Raw genomic sequence first — 26467 nt, 5'->3', positions numbered from 1 at the left:
TCGGGGTTTTCAACCGTGAAGGAAGAAGTGTTCAGATAGGAGCAATTAGGATCACAAGCGCGTGATAGACCGTGCGATAAGGGTACACATAGAGACCATAGACAAAAAATGTGATTGCAAATCTCTAGACTTTTGGACTTCCGGGTTTTAAGTAGAAAAGTCCCGGTCAAAAGTGTTCACATTTTCACCAGGACTATACTACTAAAATTCATTTCCTTGTAATGAAGGGTAAAAAGGTGTAGATTCAAGCGCATCAATTGAACAACAACGTTCCGTTTTGGTTATAACCTAAACCAGAAGAGCGAAGTATTATAGGAAAGCCAGGCAATATTCCTCTAGTTAATCTTTTATTTTCACACAAACGAAGGATTTTACCTTCATGAATGATACAAATAATAGTGGTGTACATTTTATTTCAGAAATTAAAGGACAACGCCAATAATTTAAAGATGCAGTGGTGCAATTAAAATACCCATTAGTCCTCCCCGTTTATTACTCGTTTTAAACGTTACCCAATATTAAGAGAAAAAGATTTCGTTGGCTGTATTTATAAGCCAATTGTGCCCTCCCCTTGGGTGGCTGCTTCATTGTGCTTCGACTGTATTCAACATAAAGAGCGAACTCTTCTTTTTTTCCAGGAGTCATCCTTGCTGTTACTATTAGGGACCTAAAGATCCAACAACGCGACGGCAACGAGAACGTAAAAAAAAACCGGTTTAATAAGCAAAACAATAACTTTACAAGTGCATCACACTTTTTTTGTACATTTCTTTGCCTTATTTCGCGTTTTATGGAGAACGTGAACAAGTGTGTAGGAATAATTGGTTTAAAGGCTGAAAGAACCCAAATTTACTTTTTAAGTGACGTTCTCGTTGCTGTCGCGTCGTTGGATCTTAAGGTCCTTATTTTCCCCTAACGTCTCCAATCTACAGTTTTTGGATAAAGTGAAGCTTGACGAAGGGCGCTGTTTGGAACGACTCTTTCAAATATATAGTTATTTCAGGTTTCTATCAATCAGCCCAGACTCGCCACCATTCATATCCTAGGATACACTTAACTGTAACAAGGTCAATAAATTGGTCACGACCTACCAAATCTGCCGTCCACTAAGTCTAAGTGGACGGCTGTTCTGAGAAATGATATGACATGACACTGAGTGGAGCGAGTTTTCTCTCAATGTATTAGAGCTATACGGTGCTTAAAGTTGCTAAGGGTATTGAGCTATCTCTACTGTCTTTAAAATGTTTCCTCAGCTAGGAATATGTAAATGGACGTTTATTTTCTCGCTAAAAATATATTCGATAGTTAGCACATTACCGATTTGTCACTCTAGAGCTAAAACTGGGTGTCAATGCTAGACAAAATGTCGTCAACCAGCAGTGCTATTGACGGTTGGAAACTTTGACGATCCCAGACTGAAATGTTAATTTCTCTAAATAGTAATGGCTGGAACGCAATTACAACAAGAACCGCAGGAAACTATTGGTTGAATCAGCAAAAAAACGTCTCCTCACCTTCCTCTTACAGTTTGCAGCCAGACCCTCAAAACAGCGAAATTAAATGACGAAACTAAAGGTACTACAGAGAACATTAAAGGTCAGTTAAGCAGCATAATGCATTGACCAAGAGGTTACTATGTATATCTAATAGTGTTGTGAGAGCAACAGCTTGCATTTCGTCAGCGACTGCAGTAGAACAGGTCTGAAGAAGATCAATTGTGTAGCTGCTCAAAGTGGGTTTGTGGTTTAGAAATCGTCTGACAGCGCTTCTTTTCCGGGCTCAAGATGCACCGACTCAAAATATTCATCATCATCGTCATCAAATGTCACTTTCTCCTAGGAGAAAACAAACACACTAAACACAAGGGATCTCCAAGGGGAAAATGGACGACAAAAAACGTATCTTTTCTAACCCCGGGTTTCTTAAAACCGTTTAATACCAATACTTAACTTGAAAATACCCCTCCCCCGTTCGTTTGTTTCCAATTTAAACACTTGACTACGTCTGAATTAAGCATAGTTTCGAGTAAAAAGACAATCAGAAAAGGAACCAAACGCGCTTCCTGAAAAATGTGATAAGCTGATTACCTTCTTTTTTCCACCACTAGCCATGTCCTTGATTTTCTTCAGAATTTTCCTGCCGCGGTCCTTTCCTGCTTTAAAATGAACCTAAGCGCGGAAAAAAAGATAGAATTTGGTTTACTTGTTCGAATGTCGACGCAAAAACGACGAAATTTTTTCTTAACACATGAGACTGTGATAGTGCCTGACGTTTCCGTAACCTGTGCGTAATTCACCAATAGGGACAAAAAAAAACATTCAAATCCAAGTGGTCGTCTTTCAGTTAAGAAAATGTTAAGCTTATTACTGCGGATGCGATGCTATTTTGAATGCGTTTTTATCATTATAATATCCGTCAATGTACTGTTAGGTTGGAGGATTTTGTTAACTTGGTCTATTGCTTGTTTTAGTAGTTACGTTCGTCACGAGGTCGTTTGTAAGTTGCTGGAAGTTGCTGACCTAAAATCAGCGCCGTTTGTGTTAAATGCATCGTTGAAGTAGTCTGACGGAAGGGTACATTTTACACTCAATAGAGTCTCAGTTATTGTGAAACTTGGTTTGTAAACGGTTTTCATACATTAATTACGGTCACTGATAGCGATTTCGTCCGGTGAGAAAAACCGTATCTTAACAAGAATAAAAGCTGACACGTCAATCGCTTTATTTCCAGCTCTTTTTAATACTGGATGAACGAATGACAACTCGTTCGCCTTGATACACTTTTGCAAAAATCGAGACAACAACTTTCCTGCGACTTAAAAGGACCAAAAAGTGACCTGGCAGTCACTGGAAAAAAGATCTCCAATCCAAAAACAAATATATGCAGTAAAGATAATAGTAGCAAGTGGGGCCCGCAGGTCTCGTCGGTAATGCGTTGATTTGTAAGATAACTGATTGATTTTGTCGGCGTTTGTCAGTTTCCTGTTAACTTCCATCCGTAATGCGTTGCTATTACAGCCCTTTTCAGCTTTTATATTTTGTTTTCCCAATTCAGACCACGGGACGTTCTCCATGGAAGTTGCCCTTCGCATTTTCATACATTATGTATACTTATGCACGTGGATAACAATTGACAGACGAAGTTTGAAATGGGAAAACAAAACATAAAGCTAAAAAAGATCTTTTGATATTGAAGTGACCACCGTTATACCCTGGGTTGACGCAAAAGGCAGTCAAAATAAGTTCTGTTTGAAAAAATGAGAGATTTAGAGTCGCGTTTATGGTAAACGGGAAACGTGAATTTGTACGAGGTGACCAAGTTTTTCCACAACTTGTTCTTTAATGTTCATCACTTTTACCCCACAATCACTAGCTTCGCGTTATTTTTGTCTATGAAAACTGTTTTAGATTGTTTTCAGCTGCACGTTGTCTATTTTAAGAAGTTCTCAACTTAAATCTGAAGTTATCCGTTTGCCGTTAACGTCACTCTAAATCTCTATTATTGAACGCATTCACAACTGCTAAAAAATCGACCATGTTTACCTCTTCATCATCTTCTTCACCGTCCTCCACCACACACCTCTCTACCTGAGGTAGCTCGCCTGGTTTATCACCGCTATTGTGAACCAAACGGTGATACTTGTACGTCAACCTTGAAATAAACAATAACGATAATTCAATAATTCAATAAACGACAATTCTATGTCAACGATATCCTGGCTATTAATTGTGTACTAAACAGGTAGAGCAAACATCTTTAACTCAACTTGTAAAGCACTAAGCTCGGGATCCAAGGGCATTTGATAACAAGAACAATAAAATTCAACCCCTTGTTCACACTTTGATGAATTTATCTTTTGTACTGTCACCCATAGTGCACAACACAAAGACATCAAAGGAGGGGGTGATTTCCACCGGTCACCCAAAGAGAGGTAACAAAGGTCCCTTTTGCGGTCCAAATGGTTTCAATAACTTTCCCCAACTCGCCCCCGTCCCTCCGCGCAGAATGATTATTTGAAGCCGAAATTGTCCTTTTGTTGCCTTTTTGCGATAATACGAAAAGGGTGACCCCATTTTTATTGGTGTTTTTTTACTCCTTACGTCTACACGAAAAATATATCTTAAGGAGAAAAAATCTGGATTGTGGAAGCCGTATTATTTAGACAAGAATGGCATGAATCTCCAAATTTAGAGCCACAGAGAAATTTGAAACCACTTTACTAAAAAATATAGCTCAGAATAACAAACAAGCTTTAGATTTTGGTAAGATTGAAGGTTTTGCTACATGATAAGAATTTTCGAACATTTCGCGCGTAACTAGGAAAACCACTTTGACTCAAACATCATAAACTCTAAGCCATTTTTATGTAGTTTTCAAAGTCCTATAATATGGCTGTCTAGACAGTGCAGGTAACCGTTACAAGGGAATTGCCTTAACTGCAATAGCACTGTATTGAAGGCAAAAAGCTGAAAAGGTCAGGCTACGCTCGCACGGCACCGGGCGAATTTTCGACTGGCTGAAAATTTGACCGAACAGTTCATTCACACGGAACCGTTCAATATTTTCGCTCTGTTCACACGCAGATGCAGAACCAAGTTGAATTTTCACTGGTTTTAAGACTGTCCAAATCCAAAATAGAGCGTCCGTGCAACCATGACTTTGTCGTAGGAAAATTTAGACCGAACCGGGTAAATAAAAATTAGGACCTCAACTTTGGCGTCAAAATTTTTGAAAGGCTGGGCGTCTAAACTTTAGTACGGTTAGGAAGGTTCCGAGTGAACGGGACACAAAGACACACGAATTTTCAAGCGCTCGACAATTGGTCCAGTACCGGGTGAACATAGCCTGAGAGTCTTATTGGGTTGATACTCCGCAACAATGGTAATTCTATATTAGGTCGATACTCTGCAACAATGGTAATTCTATATTAGGTCGATACTCTGCAACAATGGTAATTCTATATTAGGTCGATACTCTGCAACAATGGTAATTCTATATTAGGTCGATACTCCGCAACAATGATAATTCTATATTAGGTCGATACTCTGTAACAATGGTAATTCTATATTAGGTCGATACTCCGCAACAATGGTAATTCTATATTAGGTCGATACTCCGCAACAATGGTAATTCTATATTAGGTCGATACTCTGTAACCAGGGTAATTTTCTATGTTTGTTGTGTCCTACCGCATTTCTTATCAGCTGAAAAAGTTTTCTCATGGGCTGAGGGAAAAATGCTTCAAGCCGTGTAAAAGGGACAGTAGAAACAAAATATAGACTAACTGAAGTACGTAATTGTCATATAAACATAAACATGATGATGATACTTACTTTCTGTTCTTATACCACAAGCCAAACATAGTGCAGATCATAAGAACAACAAGACCTGCCACCACAGCAATTCCAATCTACAAAAACACATAAAATACACACAAGTGTTAACTTTTTGAATGGCACTTGAGGTTGTTGATAAAATGGGTTTGTTATGCCACATGTTGTATTTATTATTTTAGCTCTCATGAGAGAACTAATTTGGATGAAAACAAACACCATGTCCTTTGTTTGAGGAATCAAACTGAAGGCACTGCTAGGGTTCGAACCGGCGATAACAGTACCACAATGTCTCTAAACATACTGACAGGGCGTAGGCAGGCTCCTACCTTAAAGTCCTTCATCGCTGAGCCAACTGACTGTTCAAAAATACTGCAGTGCTCTTCTACATCGCCAGGGAGGGTCACTCCATCACGACAAAGTCTGAAAGGTTAACACAAACATGTGTTTGCTGCAAGTCTTTTTCAAAGACTACCTGTGTCACAGTGATATTTGTATCCCCTCCAATATCGGCTGCCAGTGAAATGTGTATCCCCTACACTCCAACCCTCCAAACAAGTGTCGGTTTTGTTTTCTTCGTTTTTTTGTTGTTGTGAATTTTGCGAATCATCATCAAGGGGACCACAAATGATTCAAGATTATGAGCAACATAATCGACAAAAGAGCAACGATTCGAGACAAAATTTAAATCGCAAAGCTGTTTCTGGTGAGTTTACTTCTTCTTGGTCTGCAAAGTTGATGTAAACATTCGTTCTCTTTCCTCTCCTTATCCAACGTGATTGTATGTTACTGGTCGTGTTAAATAACTGACTGACGTAACTTCATTCAGCAAGAGATAACTCGACAAGTAAAAAAATAGAGGGGATACACATATCTCTGCTCGAGTTCAGTGATAGGTGCATTCCCCTGCGAGCGCTACAATATTCCACCTTCGCATGTTGTTTGATCCCTGTCCTAAACCTAGTCGTGTTACTAGTTGTGCTAGATGATATTTCCTTTAGCAAGCCAGAAAACAGTCAAAAATGGAGGAAATACACATATCTCTGGGCTGGTTCAGTGATATGTGTATCCCCCACCCCGCGAGCACCAAAATATTTCATCTTCGCATGTAGTTTGATTTCTGTCTAACGAGATTGTATTACGAGTTGTGTTAGATGATCGTGACTGAAGAAATATCCTTCAGCAAGAGAGGGTTGTGTATCCTCTGCGTTACCGCGTACCATTTGTGTCAAATTAACATCCCTGGAGGTAAGTAAAAACTGAGTCAATCTCCGACATTTTCTATTAGACTCCTTGACAAAGTGCCGAGTACAGTGTTTAAAAATCTAACTGATAACAAAACATTCACTTGTTCCTTCTTGAGCCGCCATTTTTATTATCATTCTTGTGTCGCGGATAAGGCCGGATACTTATCCCTACCTGGGATACACAAATTACCAGTGATATATGTGTAAGGGGATACACTAGACCTGGACTAGACTTGCATAATGATTAGTCAAAATACTATTGGAGATACCGGTAACTGACTGGCTGAAAGTAGTATAGGGCGTACATGCGCAGAAATCTTGTTAATTTACGCAAGATGCTAATAAAATTAGCTTTTGCCGTATTTTTGGTCAATTTATTTGCATCACATCATCGTTTCACTCTTTTTAAGTTTGCAGTTCACTAGAGCTTCGATAGCCTGCGAAAACATCCGTTTCTCCTCGCTCTTCGCCGCTGTGGACGTTTCGCGCGGAGGAACGTCTGCGACTCAGCGACAGAAATTCCATACTGATGACGTAAAATCTGTCCGGAATCTGGTCAGAAGCACTGATTGGTCGACGGAGTAGTTACTTTGTTTTAGCTATTGTTCACGAATGACAGACAAAAGACAAAAGGCCACAAAGGTCAAATGTAAACGCGAAGAATCTCTAACAAACCAGGCAGTATTTGTGGAATATAGTCGTCTCTAGAAGAAGCATTTGCGTTTAACTGGAGCTTGTTGGCAGATGGACACAACAATTTACCAGAAGCAGGGTGCAAAGAAAATCATTTTTACAGCTTGCCATTCGGGCAAGCTGAAGCTAGCGTTTACTAGCCCAGACGTCATTTCAACTAGCCCCAAAACTTTTGACTAGCAAAATTGATTTCACAGTTCTTGATGTTATTCGAATCCCTCAAAAGCCATCACTTGCCCGTCGGGCAAGTTAAAAACAGAATTCACCAGCCCAATAGCAAAATCTACTAGCCCTGGGCTATCGGACACTACTTTCTTTGCACGCTGAGAAGACACGAAAAATCGGACAAATTTATATTTGGAACCCCATGATTACCAGATTTATTATGTAAACATTGATTTGCGTCATCAGTATGGAATTTCTGCCGCTGAGTAGCAGACGTTCCTCCGCGCGAAACGTCCCCAGCGGCGAAGAGCGAGGAGAAACGGATGTTTTCGCAGGCTAGAGATTCGAGGGTTTAGGTTGCCCGCCGAGGCGAGTAAATTGGCATCATCACGATATAATTACAAGCTTAACTTATCAAACCCGTTGGGTAAGTCGTCGATATAAATAAGAAACAGGAATGGTCCCAGAGCGCTTTCCTGGGGAATTCCACACTAAAAGTTTGCCTTAGCGATTCTGTGTCTCCTAGTGGAGTGTATTAATTAGTTTCTGTGTTAACCGTCAGGCTTAGGCAGAAAACAACTTCCTCCCTCGGCATGAATTCTCACACTATACTAATACTCAGTTTCCTTTAATATTGAGAATCACTTCTTACCTCGGGTTGTTCCACATATATTTTGTTGTCTTTTTCCCACTCTAAAACAACAACAACAACAATTTCATTTCGTAAGTAAGTACATCATTGGTAAGTGCAATGAAGGAGATTTGAGAGGGGGGGGGGGGGGGAGGTGTTCACACAATGCCATTTAAGACGATCTACTGTAAGTGCCTATGATAAAAGAACCATATCCTAAGTATACTGTGTGGCCACGTAAAAAGAGTTCCTAGCGAGGTCTCATTAAACAAAGCCGTTTTTAAGTAACACACGCCAACCGGAAATGTCTACTTTTCCCTTTTATTATTACGCCTTAACGCTATTAAATTTGTATGGCTACGTTTCTTTAATTTACTTCAATAGAAACGATTCGCCAGAGAATTTGAACAAAACCACTGCTAAAGGATGTAAACCGTCCATTTTTGGTTTACAGTCGTTGCTCAAAAACGTCTTTGCTTAAGCTCCCTGTTATCATTAATATCATAGATGGAACAACAGGTCATTGGTAGTCATATTTATTAATGAAACGCCTAGCCTCCCATATGGGGACCAGGTGTAATTGTGAATTTATGGATTTGTCCGCTTTTGGGAGGTTGGATAAACATCAAGCGCCACAAAAAGCCAAAAGGTAAAAAAAAAAAATCAAAAATGATTTCAGTGTTTTGAAAACATGGCAGGCATAACGGCAATAGAGCACTTTCAATCAGGCCCAATTAAAATTGCTCTTTGCCGTAATGAACTGCTAGGTGCGTGCTCTAAATACCATTAGCACTTAGTTCTACCATCCTCGATGATGATCACATGTACACAGTCCACGTTCCCTTTTTTCTTTCACAAGAAACTGACAGTTTTGGACGTGGGGCATAAGCCCCATATCGCTTTCAGCAACAGTATTGTAACGTTGAGGCCCCAAAAGTTGAACACTCATTTGGCAATTTGAGACTTGAACTAACGATCATCCCGACTTGTACACAAGTGCATTTTGCGGTTCAAAGTACAAAGGATGGAGCATGGGGATAGAGACTAACCCATTTATTTCTCTCTAAAGAATTCAAACTTTTGCACGTACGTACCTCGCAAGATGATGTAACACCAGTATAATCAAACACAGAACAGACTGGACAAGCAAATTTTGTTCGCCACAACATTTCAAATCTAAGAAGGAAAACAAATAGATAAAATTGTTTTCTTACGTTGCTTGCCTTTGTTTCAAATAGTAGTTGTTTGGATAATCACAATAAATGTGCTATTGTAATAACGGTTATCAATATGAACAGAAAAATTGAATTGATTATTGCCCGTTAAGGAAGTTAACTTAAGAACTGTTTCCAGTATGTTGGTTAGCTGTAACAGTCATTCATAACTCATTACCTACAACCGTCACAGGTTCCATCGGGACATTTGGCTGGCAGCTGAAGCACACCCTACAATAAAAGACAAAAAATGTTAATAGTCAAATTAATTTTGTTACTAGGTTTTTATTGGTCTGGAGATAGTCATGTCACCTGCAAACAACTGCCAATACACAAAGGTCTGCTCATGCGCGGGGGACATAAAAAGTTTTTTTGCTGCGTACATTGCTTTTCTCGTGAGTGTCTTGAGGGAGCATAGCGACACCACCTTTTCCAATAAATAAAAAGACAAAACAATCATACTGGTTGAATGATAAAACAATTACCGTTTTCGGTTCGCAAAATGCCTCTGCATTCGGTTGGGCTAAATATATATGCTCCATACTGACAAATAGCTATGTTTTGTCTCGACATGTCTAATTTGTTTAGTATGAACAATGCAAAGTGAAAATCCATTCAGTCAAGACAGATAAATTTAAAGTGTGACTTCCTGATAACAAATGTGACAAAGTTGGCAATAACTCTGACAGATACCTAAAGACCTTTCTAACAACAAAAAAGTTAAAATCATAGAACTTTATCCCTCAAATTTCCAATTCCTCCCTGCAGTTTTTTTTTTGATTCACTATCTTAGTATCATATCTGCCTAAAGAAAATTTGGTACTACAAACTGTCTAAACTTTAGAGAGATTTTCCTTAAACCGTGAAAAAGGAAGATGAATATTACGCACTATTATGCACTAATTCTGTTGTCTTCTTTTGTTTAGCTCTCGCTGTTTTCCACTATTTGTTAGTATCTGTTTCACGTTTCAATTAAAATCACTCTAATAGAAAGCATTCAAGGGCAGGGAAACAGGTCAAGTTCAACTGTACGTCAAGCTTAAGTTTCGTTTCAATTAATTGATTGCCTTGATCACGGCGATCAAACGGAAATATGATAAAGAAACAAAGGACAAAGCAAGTACCTTTCCAGCAGTCACATCGCAGAGTACGGTTACCCAGACTGAGCGACCTTGGTGGCAGGCTGATGTGGGTCTAAAAACACATTAACAATCACTTTAATAATTATGGTTTTAAGCACAGTTTCAAATCAAACAAGAACGCTCATACGGCGGCGGTCAGTCTTGCTTGCTTGGAGATCAGATCGAGAAATGAGGAGGCCATTAATTCTACAGGAAACAGGATTTACTCGCTTAAGGTTTTTTACTTCCTACTTTATCGACGTCAATACTTTTTATTTGTTTCTGAATGGATTTAGTCCGTGTGTTGGCAACGACCGGAAATACGTCTGAGGTCGGAGGATATACGCGTGTATAAATATACGAAGATTCAAGGGCCTCGATTCCAGAGAAATTAGTTCATTGCCAGAGATCAAAAAGTGATTTACATGGCACGTCATTTCAATCATCGCCGAAAATAAACCGCATGCCCATCACAAGACCCTTTTGCATACAATGAAAGTTTACAACACCCGACCATCGCAGTTTTGCTAATTAAGATTCTTATTTTTTTTTCCTGACCACTCAGTAGTGTTCACTTGTTCTGAAGTAATGGACGCTTAAAAGCGATAGAATTCGTGGACCGACAAGTTTCGGAAAAGCTCTAAATTTAATCTTTCCTAAGCTTTCTTCGAAAAACATGTGTGGCTTCAATCACGCCACAATTCTTAGTCCCAGTTTCCACGGTCTCCGCAAGGAACGCCTGGCACAATGACCCCCCATTTGTGTCCTAAATACGACGAAAAACGCGTTGCAGATTATGAGTCTCGCTGCTTACGCAAGCTAGAATAAATTATACTAACTTCAACGATGACGACAATAGTTGCAAGAGCAACAAACGTCTTCGGTCTATCCCCTTTCAATTAGTTACGGATGTTAGGTGAAAACTAAAAACTAAACTGAGTAGTATGAGGAAATTAGTTCGAAACTGGAAATTCCTGGATAATTGACGGCATTAATTACTGACCACCCGACTCGAAGTTAAATGAATTGTATTTTTAAGAAACGACTGGAATTTAAATCATATTCACCACTACTGGTAATATGTTCATATAAATCTAGCGAGAAGATATATTTACAAAATTACAGACCCGTTTCTGTTTTACCAGCATTCTCTGAAATTCCAGAGAGGGTAATGTACAATACACTAAAGTTTCTCAATGATCATAACATTCTCTCTGATAACCCGCATGGTTTTCGCAAATATCAATCCAAAGCTCACGCTCGAACCTGTTCGCACGACAAAAACGCTTCCGCTATTTAAAATAAGGAATAAGAGGTTGGTATCTTTATAGACTTGTGCTTAAGCCTTTGACGCCCTCGATCATATTATTTCAATATCAAAGATAGGAACATTATGGCGTTCGAGGCATTTCACTAAAGTTAAGCAATAGACAACTATACGTTGAGTTCAATGCTTCGCGCTCGGAGCTTTAAGGGTTCTATAAAAGGCTCCTTAACTTTTTCCACTCTATTTCAATGAGCTCCGCAATGCGTCAAAGCTCGTGGACTTTACGCTCTTTATTGATGACCAAACTATATTTTTTCGCCTGTATTTTAAATGAAACGTATATTATGGTGGCCAACTAGGAAACCGAATGGTTCACTTGGCCATCATCCTTGAACTTTATGGCGGATCTTCCGCGGATCCCCATTGCTATAGAAATAGGCCTTTTGCATTAGTTTGTCACGTGATCAACTTTCTGTCACCACGAAAACAGTTCGCTTTTGAAAAATTTTGTCAGCCGGAACTGTAAATTTTCAGCCGAACATTCAAAAGTAGCGATTGTAACGGCCGCAGAAAATTAGAACGATTTGTATGGGAAAAACAATTCTTGCCACCCAGTTACGCTTGAGTGGTTTTCCATACAAATCCTTGTAAATCTGAAAATTTCCAAACTGTCGTAAAATACATCCTTAAGCATTATGGGGCTCAAATCTCCTTTTCATTAATAAAAGGCAATTTGAGCCCTTAAATACGTAGGGGAAAGATTCAACGACAGTTTATAAAAATGTCTAAATCTAAAAGGATTTGTATGGAAAGGGCGTCGATAAAACCCGGAACATGGAACATCCCGGAACATTCCGGAACATTCCGGAACATCCCGGAACATGCAAAAATAAAAAATAATTTTCATGAAAAAAAATTAATTAAATAAAATGATAATAATAACATAGTTTTTGTAAAAATTAATAATAACAAAATAACATAAAATAACAAAAAAAGAGAGAAAAAAAAAAAACACCAAAAATAAAGAAATGATTAAGAAAAAGAAACTCATCTCCGAGTATGAGAAAACAATATTTTGTCGCAAATAATTTGTTGGGCGAGTGAGGGTCCTTGCAAATGACAGTAATGAGTGAAGGCTTCCTTCTAAATTCAAAATATATTAAAATGGGTAGCGAGGAGGGGAATTTTCAAGCTTTATTCACACAGCTACCTCTTGTAAATGTTTGCCATGACGGCTTTGCGACTGTAAGAAGAGCTTGGGGGTAGGCTTTTGTACGTTATGCTAGCATTTTTTCGAGCATTTTAGTGAGGCAAAAGCATTGAGCATTATTCGAGCATTTTAGTGGCCTTTTGCCCGGAAAATTAATTTTTCCGAGAAAATAAAATAGAAATTAACTTTTTTCAGGAGCCCAAGCCCCATGAGCTCCTGCTTTTTTAAACAAAATGAAGACTAAAATTCAAAATTCACAAAAAAACCTAATACAGCCGGTTTTTTTGCTGTATTTATGAACTTGTACACGTTGTCGTTGTTACTTGCAACACTTGAACGTTTTTGTAAGTGTAAACTTTGAAATTAATTTTAAAAAACCGTTTGTATAATGAGCATTATCCGAGCATTTTAGTGACTTTTTTGGAGAGACCGAGCATTTTAGTGGGAAAAATGGAGCATTAAGGTGGAGCATTTTAGAAGGGAAGCAAAAGCATAATGAACAAAAGCCTACTTGGGGGCTCGTCGCTTTGGACTTTAGTAACTTAATTACCGACTCGGCTTGACATGGCATACTGCACCGACATTTCAGACCATCGCAGAACCGTAAATGGTTAACCGCCAAATGATTAACTCATGGCAAACAATTACAAGAGGTAGCGGTGTGAGTAAAGCTTGAAAACCCCCCTCCTCGCGACCCATTTTAATATATTTTGAATTTAGAAGGAAGCCTTCACTCATTTCTGTCATTTGCATGGACCTTCACTCGCCCAACAAATTATTTGCGACAAAATATTGTTTTCTCATACTCGGAGATGAGTTTCTTTTTCTTAATCATTTATTTATTTATTTATATTTTGTTATTTTATGTTATTTTGTTATTATTAATTTTTACAAAAACTATGTTATTATTATCATTTTATTTAATTAATTTTTTTTTCATGAAAATTACTTTTATTTTTTCATGTTCGGGGATGTTCCGGGATGTTCCGGCATGTTCCGGAATGTTCCATGTTCCGGGTTTTATCGACGCCCGTATGGAAAGCCACTCAAGCGTGACTGGGTGGCAAGAGTTGTTTAGCTCATATAAATCCTTCTAATTTTCAGCAGCCATTGCAACCACTACTTTTGAGATATACGGCTGAAAATTTACAGGTTACCAGAATTGAATTACTGCTAACAAACCTTTCCAAAAGCGAGCTATTTTGGTGTTTACAGAAGTTGATGACGTGACTAACTATTGCAAAAGGCCTATTGGAAACCTATGGACGAAAGAAAATTTGGTTATGACGTAGCGTACATGGTACGCACGTCCGTCCGTTCGAACACCCACATTTTAAATTGCTGTGACATTTATTTATACAAAATAGATAAATATACGTTAGGTTTACTCCCTAATTATTTTCGTGACATGTTTAATTTCGCAAGCAAGATACATTCGCCTAATACAAGAAATTCCAAACGTATTTACTAATGCTTGTCGAACTAGTATTCGAAATACTCGCTTCAATTTCAAGGTCCTACGTTTTTCAACTCGCCAAGTCAGGAAATTCAAAATTGAGAAACTAGTTAATTTGCCAAAAGATTTTTAAAAAATTCCTTCTTTCTTAGACGTTTTGATGAGCTAAATACTTTTTCTTTTCTTAATATAATACTCTCCTTTTCATTCACCAACCGAAATTTACATTGTGTATTCTATATTCTTAGGAACCCTACAGTTCATAAGCCCCCGGCTTCTATTAAGGCTTGATCAATTAATTAGAGTAATGTTTGACATCAATTAATATATTGGAGTCTAACTTTTGGTCGTGGTGTCGAGGTTCTCACCCTTTCCACACGTCTCCAGACAATTTAAAAAAAAGGAGATTTTTTGTCCTTTTTTACCTTCCGTGTACACGGCGTTTTCGGGCACCGGAAGTTTTGGAATACGATGATGTCATACATTATATACTACTAAAATTACGCATCCTCTGTAAGGGACGCTATCGTATTTCCATACGATTCAAGACGCATATTTTTTTTGAAAACGGAGAAAAAACATTTCCGGATACTCGCTGGACAAGGCCTTAGTTAGAAATGAAAGTCAGCACTAAGTATATTTGTAACAAAATAACTAAGATACCACGCGCATTGCGGCTGGTGAAAAGCCAAAAACTTATTTTATCGACTAACGTATTGAAAAGGTTTTTAATTTTGAAAAAACCAAAAAACCCTCATCTATGGAGAATACTGTTTTCTAGCAACATTAAAAACACTTTGTGTTTCACTTGAAGACTAGCAATTGACCGATATTTTTCTGGGTTTAAAAGTTACTCAAGTTACTTTTGGGAGTAAGGGTAAACACTTGAAAACGTTGGGTGTCACAGGCAGCGACATCCTGTGGGGATTCACTCCGCCAGTACACCACTAGAAAGTTTGGTGCGTATGATAAACACAAGTTGTGGATTAAAAGTGTGTGTGTTTTTCTTACCTGCTGCTATGTAACTTGAACAGGAAAACTGTAGATGTATTAGTTACTGGACCTAGAGGCAAAAAGAATTTATTCAAGTTGATGAGTTAAAGATTCCAGCCAAATTCGTTGTACCGGGCTGCGCGTTTTGCAAACTTCGAAAGGATTTTGGGTTTTTCTGTTCAATCAATCATCTTAGCGGATCTATTAGGCAACATACGTTTACTTGAACGAGTTCAAAAGGTCACGGTTTGTGATTTGTGGATTTTGATCGGTTTTGTTTGTTTCCGTGTTTCAAGGTTTGTTGCCGGTGATCGTCCTGTTTCGGGTAATAATCGGCTAGTTATGTTCAAAGATTCAGTTTTCTTACGATCTTTCTTGAGAATGTCGACCCCACTGGGAAAATAAAGCAATGTCTGGCTTCTTCCCTCGATAAAAATTCCACTCACCATCGCGATTTCCTTCGTTATTCTTGAGCAGTCTAGAGTCATTCTCAGTTTTATTTTTGCGGGCCAAGTTACGCGAGCGCATTGCATTGTGTTTTGCATTCACACAGCTCCCACTCAAAAGATTGACAGAACAGAAAAGCCCAAAATCTCCTCGAAGTTTGCAAAACGCCCAGTGCGATACAACGAATTTGGCAATAAACAAGTTTTACCTGCAACTATACGCCATTGCGAGCGAGCAGTGGACAGCGAAGAATTTTTCTAATGATATTACATAAACAAACTTAAGTCTGAATTCTGATTTGAAACTTCAAAAGAGACAATAGATCGGAAGATGATTTTTTGTGAACAAGAAAGAGCTCTCGGGGCAGCTTCACTTTTCAGACAAAATAGCTTAACCGGCAACGCTTCAGTCTTCATTCACGCAACTAAACATGTGTAAATCTCTACATTTTCAGGCCAAAAAAGTTTTCCGATCCAAGTTGTTCGAAACCAAAAGTACAAGAATTTTGCAAAAACAACAAAGGAAAACTACAGTTTAGCACTCACGCTTCGTAACAATAATGACAAAATACGAATTCTCTCGTTGCGACGCAACGGCAGCGGCAGATGTTTTTCCCGCCAGACATGCGCATTTCGTGGTTTGGGTTTACCCTGAAGGCTCTCACGTCGCTGTTATCGTTTTTGCTGTAATGATGGGCATTTGAATCCGTTTTTGATGACCAAGTTACCTTAAAAACTAAGCTAATGACTTGATGACTATTGTGTAAAGGTTTAAAAGTAGTCTATATTTTTGAATGCTTATTGTACAAAAAATCTTATCCCTCGATTATCAACCATATTTTTAGGGATTTTCACACCACTTACCTCCATCCTCACCAAATACAGATGTCTCATCGGTTATGTTATCACGAACATCTTCATATATACCAAGAAAATGCTCAGCAAGGCTGAAAGTACATGTCATTTTCATATAAATATAATATTAACAGAAAAGCATTTTACTCCTGTTGGTGTAGTTTATAGCTAATGAGTTATGAAGTGTTTAATTATCCCTTCGTTCAACATCTTCACGTGCAAGCTTCGAACGAAATTTTATACTGTGGTCAATTCCAACACCAAGTGCAAACTGCGTGCCGGTACATCTGATCGAGTAAATAATGTCAACCCGATTTTTTTTCTTTGGAATGCAACCACGACTATCTGATTACTGAACCCGGTTAGTTGTTGACTTAATCTCATGGTTCTCTGTATTGGTTTCTCCCCACTTGTTGGTCAAATTAGGTCAGTCACTTTTTACTTGACTGTAAAGATGACTGAGACATATTCAACACATTAGACTAACCTCATTGTCTGAGTAGTGATGACATGAGGATCAGGGACAACAGTCATGCGGCAAGCAGGAGAGGTTAGATTGAAGTACTCCTAAAAGAAACATATAACCACAGCAGTTTACATAGATTAGACAAGGAAAGTCTGCTACACAGTTTTGAACAAATATTGACTGTCTTGACTGCTGTAAACGAAACTTAATCATAAACAAAAAATTCTAGAAAAAGAGTTTTGGGGCACAACATCGTACTTTTTAAAATTCGCGAGAACACTGCCTGCCACGAACAGAATCAGAGAGAAAATGGGTGGGAGATGCATGGACAGTAAATTGGGAAAATTAGAGGTGAAGTCGATAAAAGAACTAAAGACAAGTGTTTCAATGAATGAACGAATTCTCTAGCTACACATGAACAAGTTTTGAGGATATGTTATTAGGAATTCTACAATGGCAAGACTGTGAATTCAACATTGTGTTGAACGTCTTAATGAAATTAAGGACAGAGAGATAAAGTATAACTGATTGCTCTTGGAGCACAAAGACTAGTGTCTAAAGACCCAACGTGGGAAGTTGTTCAGACTGGGATTTAAGCTAGGGTAAAACATTAACAAAGGAAAAAGCACTATTACATACAGTTAGCACTTTTGAGATTGGTCATGGTAAAGGATGTGGAGGCCTGTGTGGCCGAGTGGTTAACACCTTAAACTCCGGATCTGGAGGTCCGGGGTTCAAGCCTCGCCCATCACGTTGTTTCCTTAGACAAGGAACTTTAACCCACTTTGTCTCTCCTCACCCTGGTGTATAAATGGGTACCGGCGACATACCGCTGGGGGTAACCCTGCGATGGACTAGCATTCCTTCCAGGGGGAAGTAGCAATACTCCTAGATGCTTCATGCTAATGAAACCGGGATAAACTCTGGCCGTTTGTTCCTTTGTCTTGTGTGCGCCTTTACCTACCCTACCATGGTAAAGGAGCATTTTCGTTACCAATACCTGTTGCAGGTATAGCTAAAAGAGGTAAGGATTGTATGAAGCTTAATAACTTTGGAACCAAGAACTGTTCACAACAACGAGGTGTACGTATTACTGAGATGCCCGAATGAAGACAGGCATAAAAAAACCTTTACTCACCTCTTTTCCAGAGGAAAGGCTGATGTTGCTGTGACAGCGTGCCATTTGATAAGGATGACCACACAGACTCATGTTGAAGAGGTGGTAATATCGAAAACCACGACTGGTGAAAGACGGGCTGCTGGCAATGCTGTGAGCTCTGATAAGTGATAGCACATCAATCAGTGAAAAGTGCAAACAATAATAATTACATTTCTAAAATATGCTTACTCAACTCTTTGCATTTTTCAGTGAAGGTCATCTTAGAAGATAACGTCTATTTAAATATGTTTTCAAAAAGCCTCTTCGAGTCATTATGAAATGGGCTCATCGAGGGCCCTATGACCCATTTTTCAAGAGAGCCTTCCCGCGCGTCCTCCGCGCCATATACATTTCATGCACATGCAAAAATTTTAATTTGTTGGGTAACTGTATGTAATTATGCTATTATAATTTGACAAAAGCAACTGATGCCAGTACATATGCCGTTCAAAATTCTCATTTGAGTTGCCGAAATTTTAACAATCATTCTTTCACAACGTTATCAGACGTCATCTCTGATTTCTCACCAAGTCCACGTACCTGGCCAAATATAACGCAATTGAAAATTGAATTCTCTATATTATTTCATTTCATTTAAGTGTGCCATTGGCTACACTTAAGGCCTGTGTTCATGGAGTTTGGGACCCCAGGTAGGTGAGGTAACCCGCTTAGGTGGGGTAACCCATATAATCTCTCATTTTGATTTGATCACGTTTACATGATAGGTGGGGAGACCCGCCATATTTTACCTCACCTACCTGGGGTCCCCCACCTCCATGTAAACAGGCCCTTACACAAATTTCGTGCCACATAATTTTTCAAACCACGGAAATCTTGCAAAGTCAATTCTAGAATTAATCCTACGATGTGATGTAGGGCTACTAAAAATTAACACCTTCACCAAAGGAACTCTAACCTGACATGCTGTTCAGTGCAAACTTAGCGCAGACTTTACTTTCTCAAGACAGTCTTTCATCCACCCGGAATAACCAGGTTTTTTAAACTAAAAAACTAACTAATTAACTAACTAATTAAAATTAGTTAAACAACAGCACTTGTTCCTAAGGAATTCCTTACCCATTAAGACCAGAGAAGTTGAAAAATCGTCCATGCTTAATGGAAAAGAAAATACAATCAGAATGGCACATTGTTGATCCCTCTTCACTGAAACATAATTAAGAAAAAAAACACAGCATGAAAAATGAAAATCGAGAAATTCAAATAGTAACAATAAGGTTATTTGATATAAATTTCCCCTCAAATATATTACTATAGTTAATTCTTTTGCGCCTGTTTTGCCACAGACTCGTAAAATATGCTCAGTTGTTCTCCAAAGCCTGAATGAGATGGTGCAACTAACACCAAGGTTGACAGTAAGATCTTGAAGCAGCTGTTGTGTGTAATTTTTCAGCTGTTACAACACACAAAAAGTGCTTATAATATTTGCTACAACAGCTATTCATGTTCATTACCCTCAGCTATAACAGGTGTTACACTTGTTACAGGTTACATCTCTAGCAGCATCACTGCTAGATGTATTTTCATTGCATATGTGCGTTATCCTTTCAGTGGCTTGACACTATGAACTGAAGAACTGTGTGTAGATAATTAAGGCACATACCACAAGTATTTCAGATTAGGCAATAGGGGGTCTAGGAAGCATTTCAATATCTCCTTTTGTTAGTTAAAGCAAGTCCCTGATGTCTCTGGTTCCCTGTCTTGCACTAGCTGTCTTTCTGACGTGTGTAATTGTCAACAGCTCTACTAAGTACTGAAAGGATAGGACAGATACTCCTATGCAATTTTGACTTTTATGGGCACACATGACAGCCAAATTAGGAAACACAAACACCACTTTGGAAGGAGAGAAAAGTAAGCATGAACTTCGCTGATACTCAAACTACAAAATGTCCTCCATACTCGTGAAAACTTTAATAAAGCTTGTCTACCTTTTTAATCCTGGACCACATTTAATGCAGGAGTCCCGACCATAAGGATTGCTAGTATTCAAGTAAGTACCTGAACACAAAGTTAAAAAGTGTTAGATGCTGAAAAATTGAACACGTTGGAAGCTTGCAAAAATGTGTAGATTTGTTGAATGAAGAAAAGGACTATTCTAAACTTCCATGTCTCACTAGTTTATTATGTACTAACGTTTTGCCCTTTGGGCTTCCTCAGTATGCAAAAATTTCAAAACCCAGTTTTGATTGGAAAATTGTTTTGTACAATGAGGAAGCCCGAGGAGTGAAACTAGTGAGAGATGTGAGAAGTTTGTGACTGATGAAGGTTTTGAGACCAAAACATTTTTAGTAAATTTCTTCTGTTTTAATATTCATGACATTTTCCATGCCAAACATCTTTCAATATTCTCTCTTTTATTTAAACCAGTTTTTCATTATCTCACAATAATGGACTGCTGAGTGCTTAGAAGCACTATATTACTACATTTGCACTAAAAACACTGGCTTGATTTGAAAACTTTGAAGAATTATCAGCTGGATAGTTTAAACTATTTTTGCCAGCTGGTAGCTGGAAAATGTCATAAGAGGCCTAAGTTCGTAACCTGATTTGTTTTGAAAAGGGGTTACCTCTGGGGCAAGGTACACAAGCATGCTTCTCCGTGTCAACATAATTTCCCTCAGGACAACTGATGCAACTGCAAAGTGAAAAGAAAGATGACCCTGAAACAGTAACTTGACTTGCTATAGGAAGTTATTCTCAAATCTTAAATTCATGCAATGTATGAGACCAGTGGAAAAAAAATAAGAAAGCAAATAAATATTTTATTTTACTAGATTCGCCAATTAGTGGCAGGGTCACCACAACAGCATGACGCCATTACTGCTGGCCTGTAACAGTCCCTCCTCCCATGAGAGATAGACCACCACACCGGGGACTACATCCCCTACTTTTTACGAACAGTGTGTGGGTTCTTTAACGACCCACAGAATTTATATATGAAAGGGTTGTGCGACGGGGCCTACAGTTTATCTTCCTTATCTGAGAAGACTAGAAAGTCTAACCGTTTACAGATGTCTTTACAAAGGCAGCACTTTCTTCTCAGTTATTTAAATACCCTGAGTGTTGGTCCAGCCGGGACTTGAACCAGCAGCCTCCCACTCGGCAGACCAGCGCTTATCCAACTGAGCTAACAGGGCAGCGGTTCTATAACACTTGTACCCTTTTCCAACTTTTTCACTTACTTAGTTGTACTGTTAGATACATGCAAACGACGTGAATGTCAAAAATGTTGAAACTGATAACATCTTTGTTCAACATTCAGACTTGCTGATGAACTTACTCATCATGTCTAACTTTTCAGAGCTTTCTGTACATACCCTTTTTCTTTTGATGAAACTGGGCACTCACGGCAGTGGTCCGCACCCCCTTCAACGGTATTATTAACAGTAATGGAGAAGATCTTAACTCTGAAACAAAACAAACAAACCAAAATGAAGAGGGTTATTAACCGAGATGATAAACATTTTGTCATGATATCACTCTCACTATTATTTTCCTCCATGTGCTGTATTAAAAATTTAGAGGAAATGTCTCATTCATATTTGCTCCTGCTGCTGCTGCAGCTAGTGCCACTACAAATACCACCACCACTACCAACACAACTACTGCCATTACTACTACCACCACCACCACCACCACTACCTCTACTGACCACCACTGCCTCTGCTGCCACTGCTTCTGCTAGCACCACCAACATGTAATAAGCTATTGTACTAGCTGCATTCATGCACCAACACATAGAAATCCCCACAGTAATAATGGTTTGAAAACAGTAAAAAATAACTGTGGAGTTCATACCGGTCATTGGTGTATGTACTTGATTCACTGTCATCAAAAGAGTAGGAACTGTGCTTCTGGAATGTCCATAAAAATTCTGTGCTCCTTTGTGATGAAATGATGTAACTGTGAGAGAAAAGTAATGTAGTAAGTTTATCGGTTGTTTAAAATTTATTCCACAGTAAAACGTGATAATCCACTGCCTGATACTCCTGCTGTATCAGAAGCACCAAATCAGACTCTGGATTGTGCGTACTTTGACTTCTAACAAGCACAAGATGTGGTCCTCTCTCACTTTCATCATTCTATAAGTTTTACTGCTGCAACATTCTCCTACAAATTCCTTCCTATTGGTACCTCAAACATCTTTTATTCCTTTCACTTTTACTGGCATGTAAAAAACACAGTTAATTTACACTTAAACTTTTACCAATACCTGGAATCTCTCCTTAATTATAATACTAAGTTTGTAGGTTAGAGGGAAATGTGAGTGATTGCTACTAAGAGTAAAGACTTGACAACTTTGAAGAAAGTTAAGTGATAAATGTATGTATGTTAAAAATCAGCTATCTCTAAATCCAGAGTAGGTTGAAAATTGGTTCATGCAGACATCTATCAATGTATCACCTGTATTTTTGTCTACCATTAGTTCCTGTCCACGTCTGAATCTCTGATGTTCCTTTATAAAGCGGCTTCTTCAAATAAATGCAAAGCAAAATTAATGAGCATGTGTAGAGTTTATAAGATCATATCAAGTTTCCTACTTTACCTGTGTATAGGGTAGTAGCTGAAAATCTACTGCCTTTCAGTATGCCTCAACTAGAACAGATCTAGGGCACTCAACATGCATTTTGATATAGAAAACGTTTTCCGCATTTGCATAGCCTGATATAAACACAACAGGGGTTGGGAGAATTCGTGACAGTTATGCAAAGCCGAGACCTCCTCGAGTGTTTATATCAGGCTATGCAAACACAGGGAAAAAGTCTTCTATTGCTTTTATAAATTAAATTTCCTGAGAAAAAATGCAAAACTCTTTATTATGGCACTGATTAAAACAAAAATTCTTACCAGTCGCATTGAAGTATTGCACAAAAAGTCTTGCACGCATAATCGGTTTTTGTTTTGCAAAAAGATGCTTTCCAAAATACAGAATTTTCTCGCTTAAAATGTCAGCTTAAGCAACAGAAAAAAATTACACAGTTTGTTTGTAAAGTTTTTCCAAGATTCAGCTGACAAAGGAATGGGTAAATAAAGTAACTTGTCGAGTTTTCAACTCAAAAACTTTTTCAAATTCGTGGTTGCCTGATTAGCACGCGAAAAGCAAAACATCTTGACGTCACAACCATGTTTACATACTCTCATGCAAACACTTCTCTCAGCCAATCAGAGCACACATACTATCTTAGTTTTTTATAAAGCAAGATATGACATGGTCTCAGACTTAAGAAAAAGAGAACATCAATATTTGCATGCCGGGAAATACCACAACAATTTGAAGTACAAAATATCGGTACATGACAAGTTAAAAGTGCTGTTCTCTTGTAATTTTTTCCCTCAAATGTTTTTAAGCATTGAAAATTAAAATTTGTGCAGCCCATAACACACAATTGTCAATTTTAAATGTTACTGCACTTTCAAAGACTGTTGAAAAGTAACATGATAAGTAGCATGATAGGTCAACATAACAAAGACAGCATTATGAATGCGGCATAAATTATGTGGCTATCACAATTAACAAAAGAATATTAACAAAATTTACTTCTTTGAATTTAAAGGTACAATCCCCATTACAGATCATCTCAAAGTCAAAGGTAACAAGTCCATGCTGGCCTTGGTGGGGGTCATTTAAGCCCTCAGAGCCGCCAAATCCCTTCACAGAAAGACGCAATGACATGTACACATCATCTGCCTGGTTGATACCACTGTCAAGAAAGTTTTTACGTGGCTGCCAACCCTGCTTTGATGTACATCCACGGTCTAAAGACAAATAAAAGAGATAATGAATCACAAAGAATGCATGATAGTCTTACAAAGGGGAAAGCATTTTGTTATCATCCAAATTATTATAAAATTGTATTATACCAAAGTATAATAATGTTTTACATCCAAATAGATATGTAACGTTTTGATCATAATCCCATCACCATTCAGAACATTTTTTAATAACCTCAGAAAAACATTGATGCCATAAGTCATCCATATGCTTAATTAAAACATTACCCATAATTTAAGTGCTAAATAAATTTGGGTTGTTGGAGGCTTTGACAAGTGAATGCAGCTTAACACCAGTACAGTCCAAACTTGATTTCTCAAAGCTCTTGGTTTTGAAAACCACAGAATACTTGCTCCTCAAACCAATTTCTTTTTTCAGGATCATAGCATGGGCTATAGCAAACATGGATTTCAACTAAATAAAGGTTAAATTGATCAAGTTTGGTTCCTGCCCAGGATGTTTTTAGGAGAAGTACATCATGTACTTAGTGCCCATGCCAAAGAATTCAAAGAGAATGCTCGGTTACCAAGACTTTACAAATGTTGATGGACTTATAAATCAAAACAAGCATGTTTCCAGGCTTTCTACAAGAAATATAATGGTACAATTGACCAGAAATGACAAAAGACTACTTCAACGTGAGTAACTTAACTTTATTGCACAAAAATTTAACCTTTATTTAGTCAAAATTTATGTGTCCTTAAGCCCATGATCATAGCAACAGAAAAAATAACATAAGTAGGTGAGTCACCCTCTGAGTGACTGCAGATACTAGTCCTGAAAAGGACTGTAGTTGACAGTAACTATCAACAACCCGTACGGTAGTCATCTTCATAGTCAAGTAAGTTGTATTTCGTCAGTTGCTAGTTTTCAATTCTGGTTTTTGACCTGATTGGTCAGTTAAGTTGCATTGTTATAGGTTGTCTGTCAGTTAAGCAGTGACGTTATCAGCTAAGAAGTCTTCAAAAGTGATCATAGTGCATTCCGATTCACTCTTTTGTCACAGTAATGGTGGCCATTTTTTTATTAGTCAAATCGTGTTCCACTGTTGCCAGTTTTGCTTGAGTTCATCAGTAAGTGGTTCAGTTCTCGACTTTCAGAAAACAATGTTGGGGCTGGCTGGCCCCCAAGTTTTAATTTTTGGTTGCCAGAACAAGTATTATAGTCGCCAAAAATTATATTTAAGAACTAATAGAATACAATAAACTTAACATCTTTTACTTAGCCTTAACAGAGAAAGAATGCTTTAGACTTCCTTTGAACTTCCTTTCAAACGGTTTTTGCTCAAGGCTCGATTACCAGCCGGTGTTTGGGAAAATGAACGCGCACTCAAGCGTACATATCCTCAAACAGGTATTCAAGCAATGAAATACACATTTAGATAACAAACTTTAGGAATCACAAAAAAACTTATTTCAGTTATTAAAGAACAAAATCTGCAAAATATGTTTTGCGTCCCATGTATTTGCATGTTCAGAAATGAACATCAGTGAAACTTCATCTATTTCGCTATTGCCTAGCACGTGATCGAAAGTCTCCAGAAAGAGGAAACGTCGCTAATGTTTTCGGGCAAAGAAGTTGATTTCGCGAGAAGTCTGTTAGACAAACAGCATAAGAACAATCCGTTAGACTGTTGGAAGAAATCGTTAAAGCATTTAGACAAATTGTTAAAACATTTAGACAAAGCATTAGAGCTTTTGGGCAAAACGCTAGAGCGTTAGAAACACCGTTAGCTATCCATTAGTTTTGTAAAGGATAATAAATTATCATTAGTGTACGTTTTCCCAAAGAAGAAAGTCTCCTATCTTGGTGGCCAGGTTGGCAACAAGGCGTGAAAATTTAAAAGCCACTGAGTAAAAGCTGGTCGCATTGGCGACCCCACAGGTTGCAACGTAGAGCCCTGACTGGTTTGTAAAGTGCCAGTAACTGCTGAATTTGATTCAGAAATAATAACCAGTGCATAATCTCATTGATATTGATGCCATAAAACAAGAAAGTGGATTTCTCACTCACTTACCTGACATAGAGAAGCAAGATGCTTTTAGTGGCTCTGGAATGGTATGCCACCATCTCATGTGATAACCATAAACAGCTTCAGTAGACACTGCACACTCTTTACAATCTATGATTAACCAAAAACAGGGATTTCAAAAAAATTGATGTAGATTAGAGTAACCAACAAAATTAACAAAGGGACATGGTTTTGAAAATTTTGAAGCCTGACTTTTAAAATTTCAACAAAATGTAGCTTTCATCAAGTTTTAATTTATCAGTCACACAGTCAACTCCTTCAAGCAATTAACAAATGACTATAATATTCAATTAATATATACATTTGCATGTGAACAAATTCTGCGTAAATTTATATAAAACTGTGTAAAAAATTGACTGTATGTACTACAGCGTTCACATAACCA

At 38.1% G+C, this 26467-nt stretch overlaps 1 protein-coding gene across 2 annotated transcripts in view; it reads right to left on the bottom strand.

Moving 5' to 3' along the window:
- Positions 1 to 330: 330 nt before the first annotated feature.
- LOC140922230 (endosome/lysosome-associated apoptosis and autophagy regulator family member 2-like) overlaps positions 331 to 26467 on the bottom strand; it is a 40886-nt gene continuing 14749 nt past the window's right edge. The window contains exons 12-32 of one of the 2 annotated variants that reach the window (XM_073372212.1): positions 26068 to 26172; positions 23817 to 24034; positions 22682 to 22749; positions 22076 to 22180; positions 21595 to 21684; positions 20845 to 20912; positions 20206 to 20275; positions 19334 to 19420; positions 18236 to 18374; positions 17119 to 17198; positions 16641 to 16723; positions 15349 to 15400; positions 10408 to 10477; positions 9462 to 9514; positions 9164 to 9245; positions 8091 to 8131; positions 5663 to 5756; positions 5334 to 5410; positions 3543 to 3651; positions 2088 to 2168; positions 331 to 1835 (exon numbers count right to left, since the gene is read on the bottom strand). In XM_073372212.1, coding sequence (XP_073228313.1) covers positions 1746 to 1835; positions 2088 to 2168; positions 3543 to 3651; positions 5334 to 5410; positions 5663 to 5756; positions 8091 to 8131; positions 9164 to 9245; positions 9462 to 9514; positions 10408 to 10477; positions 15349 to 15400; positions 16641 to 16723; positions 17119 to 17198; positions 18236 to 18374; positions 19334 to 19420; positions 20206 to 20275; positions 20845 to 20912; positions 21595 to 21684; positions 22076 to 22180; positions 22682 to 22749; positions 23817 to 24034; positions 26068 to 26172 — 1862 coding nt within the window. In that variant the 3' untranslated portion in view covers positions 331 to 1745. The remainder of the gene's footprint in view (positions 1836 to 2087; positions 2169 to 3542; positions 3652 to 5333; positions 5411 to 5662; positions 5757 to 8090; positions 8132 to 9163; positions 9246 to 9461; positions 9515 to 10407; positions 10478 to 15348; positions 15401 to 16640; positions 16724 to 17118; positions 17199 to 18235; positions 18375 to 19333; positions 19421 to 20205; positions 20276 to 20844; positions 20913 to 21594; positions 21685 to 22075; positions 22181 to 22681; positions 22750 to 23816; positions 24035 to 26067; positions 26173 to 26467) is intronic. The other variant, XM_073372213.1, reaches the window with a different exon arrangement.

The sequence above is a fragment of the Porites lutea genome, chromosome 13 (assembly GCF_958299795.1).
Source record: "Porites lutea chromosome 13, jaPorLute2.1, whole genome shotgun sequence".
Lineage (NCBI taxonomy): Eukaryota > Metazoa > Cnidaria > Anthozoa > Scleractinia > Poritidae > Porites > Porites lutea.
This window is presented reverse-complemented; position numbering and strand designations above follow the sequence as displayed.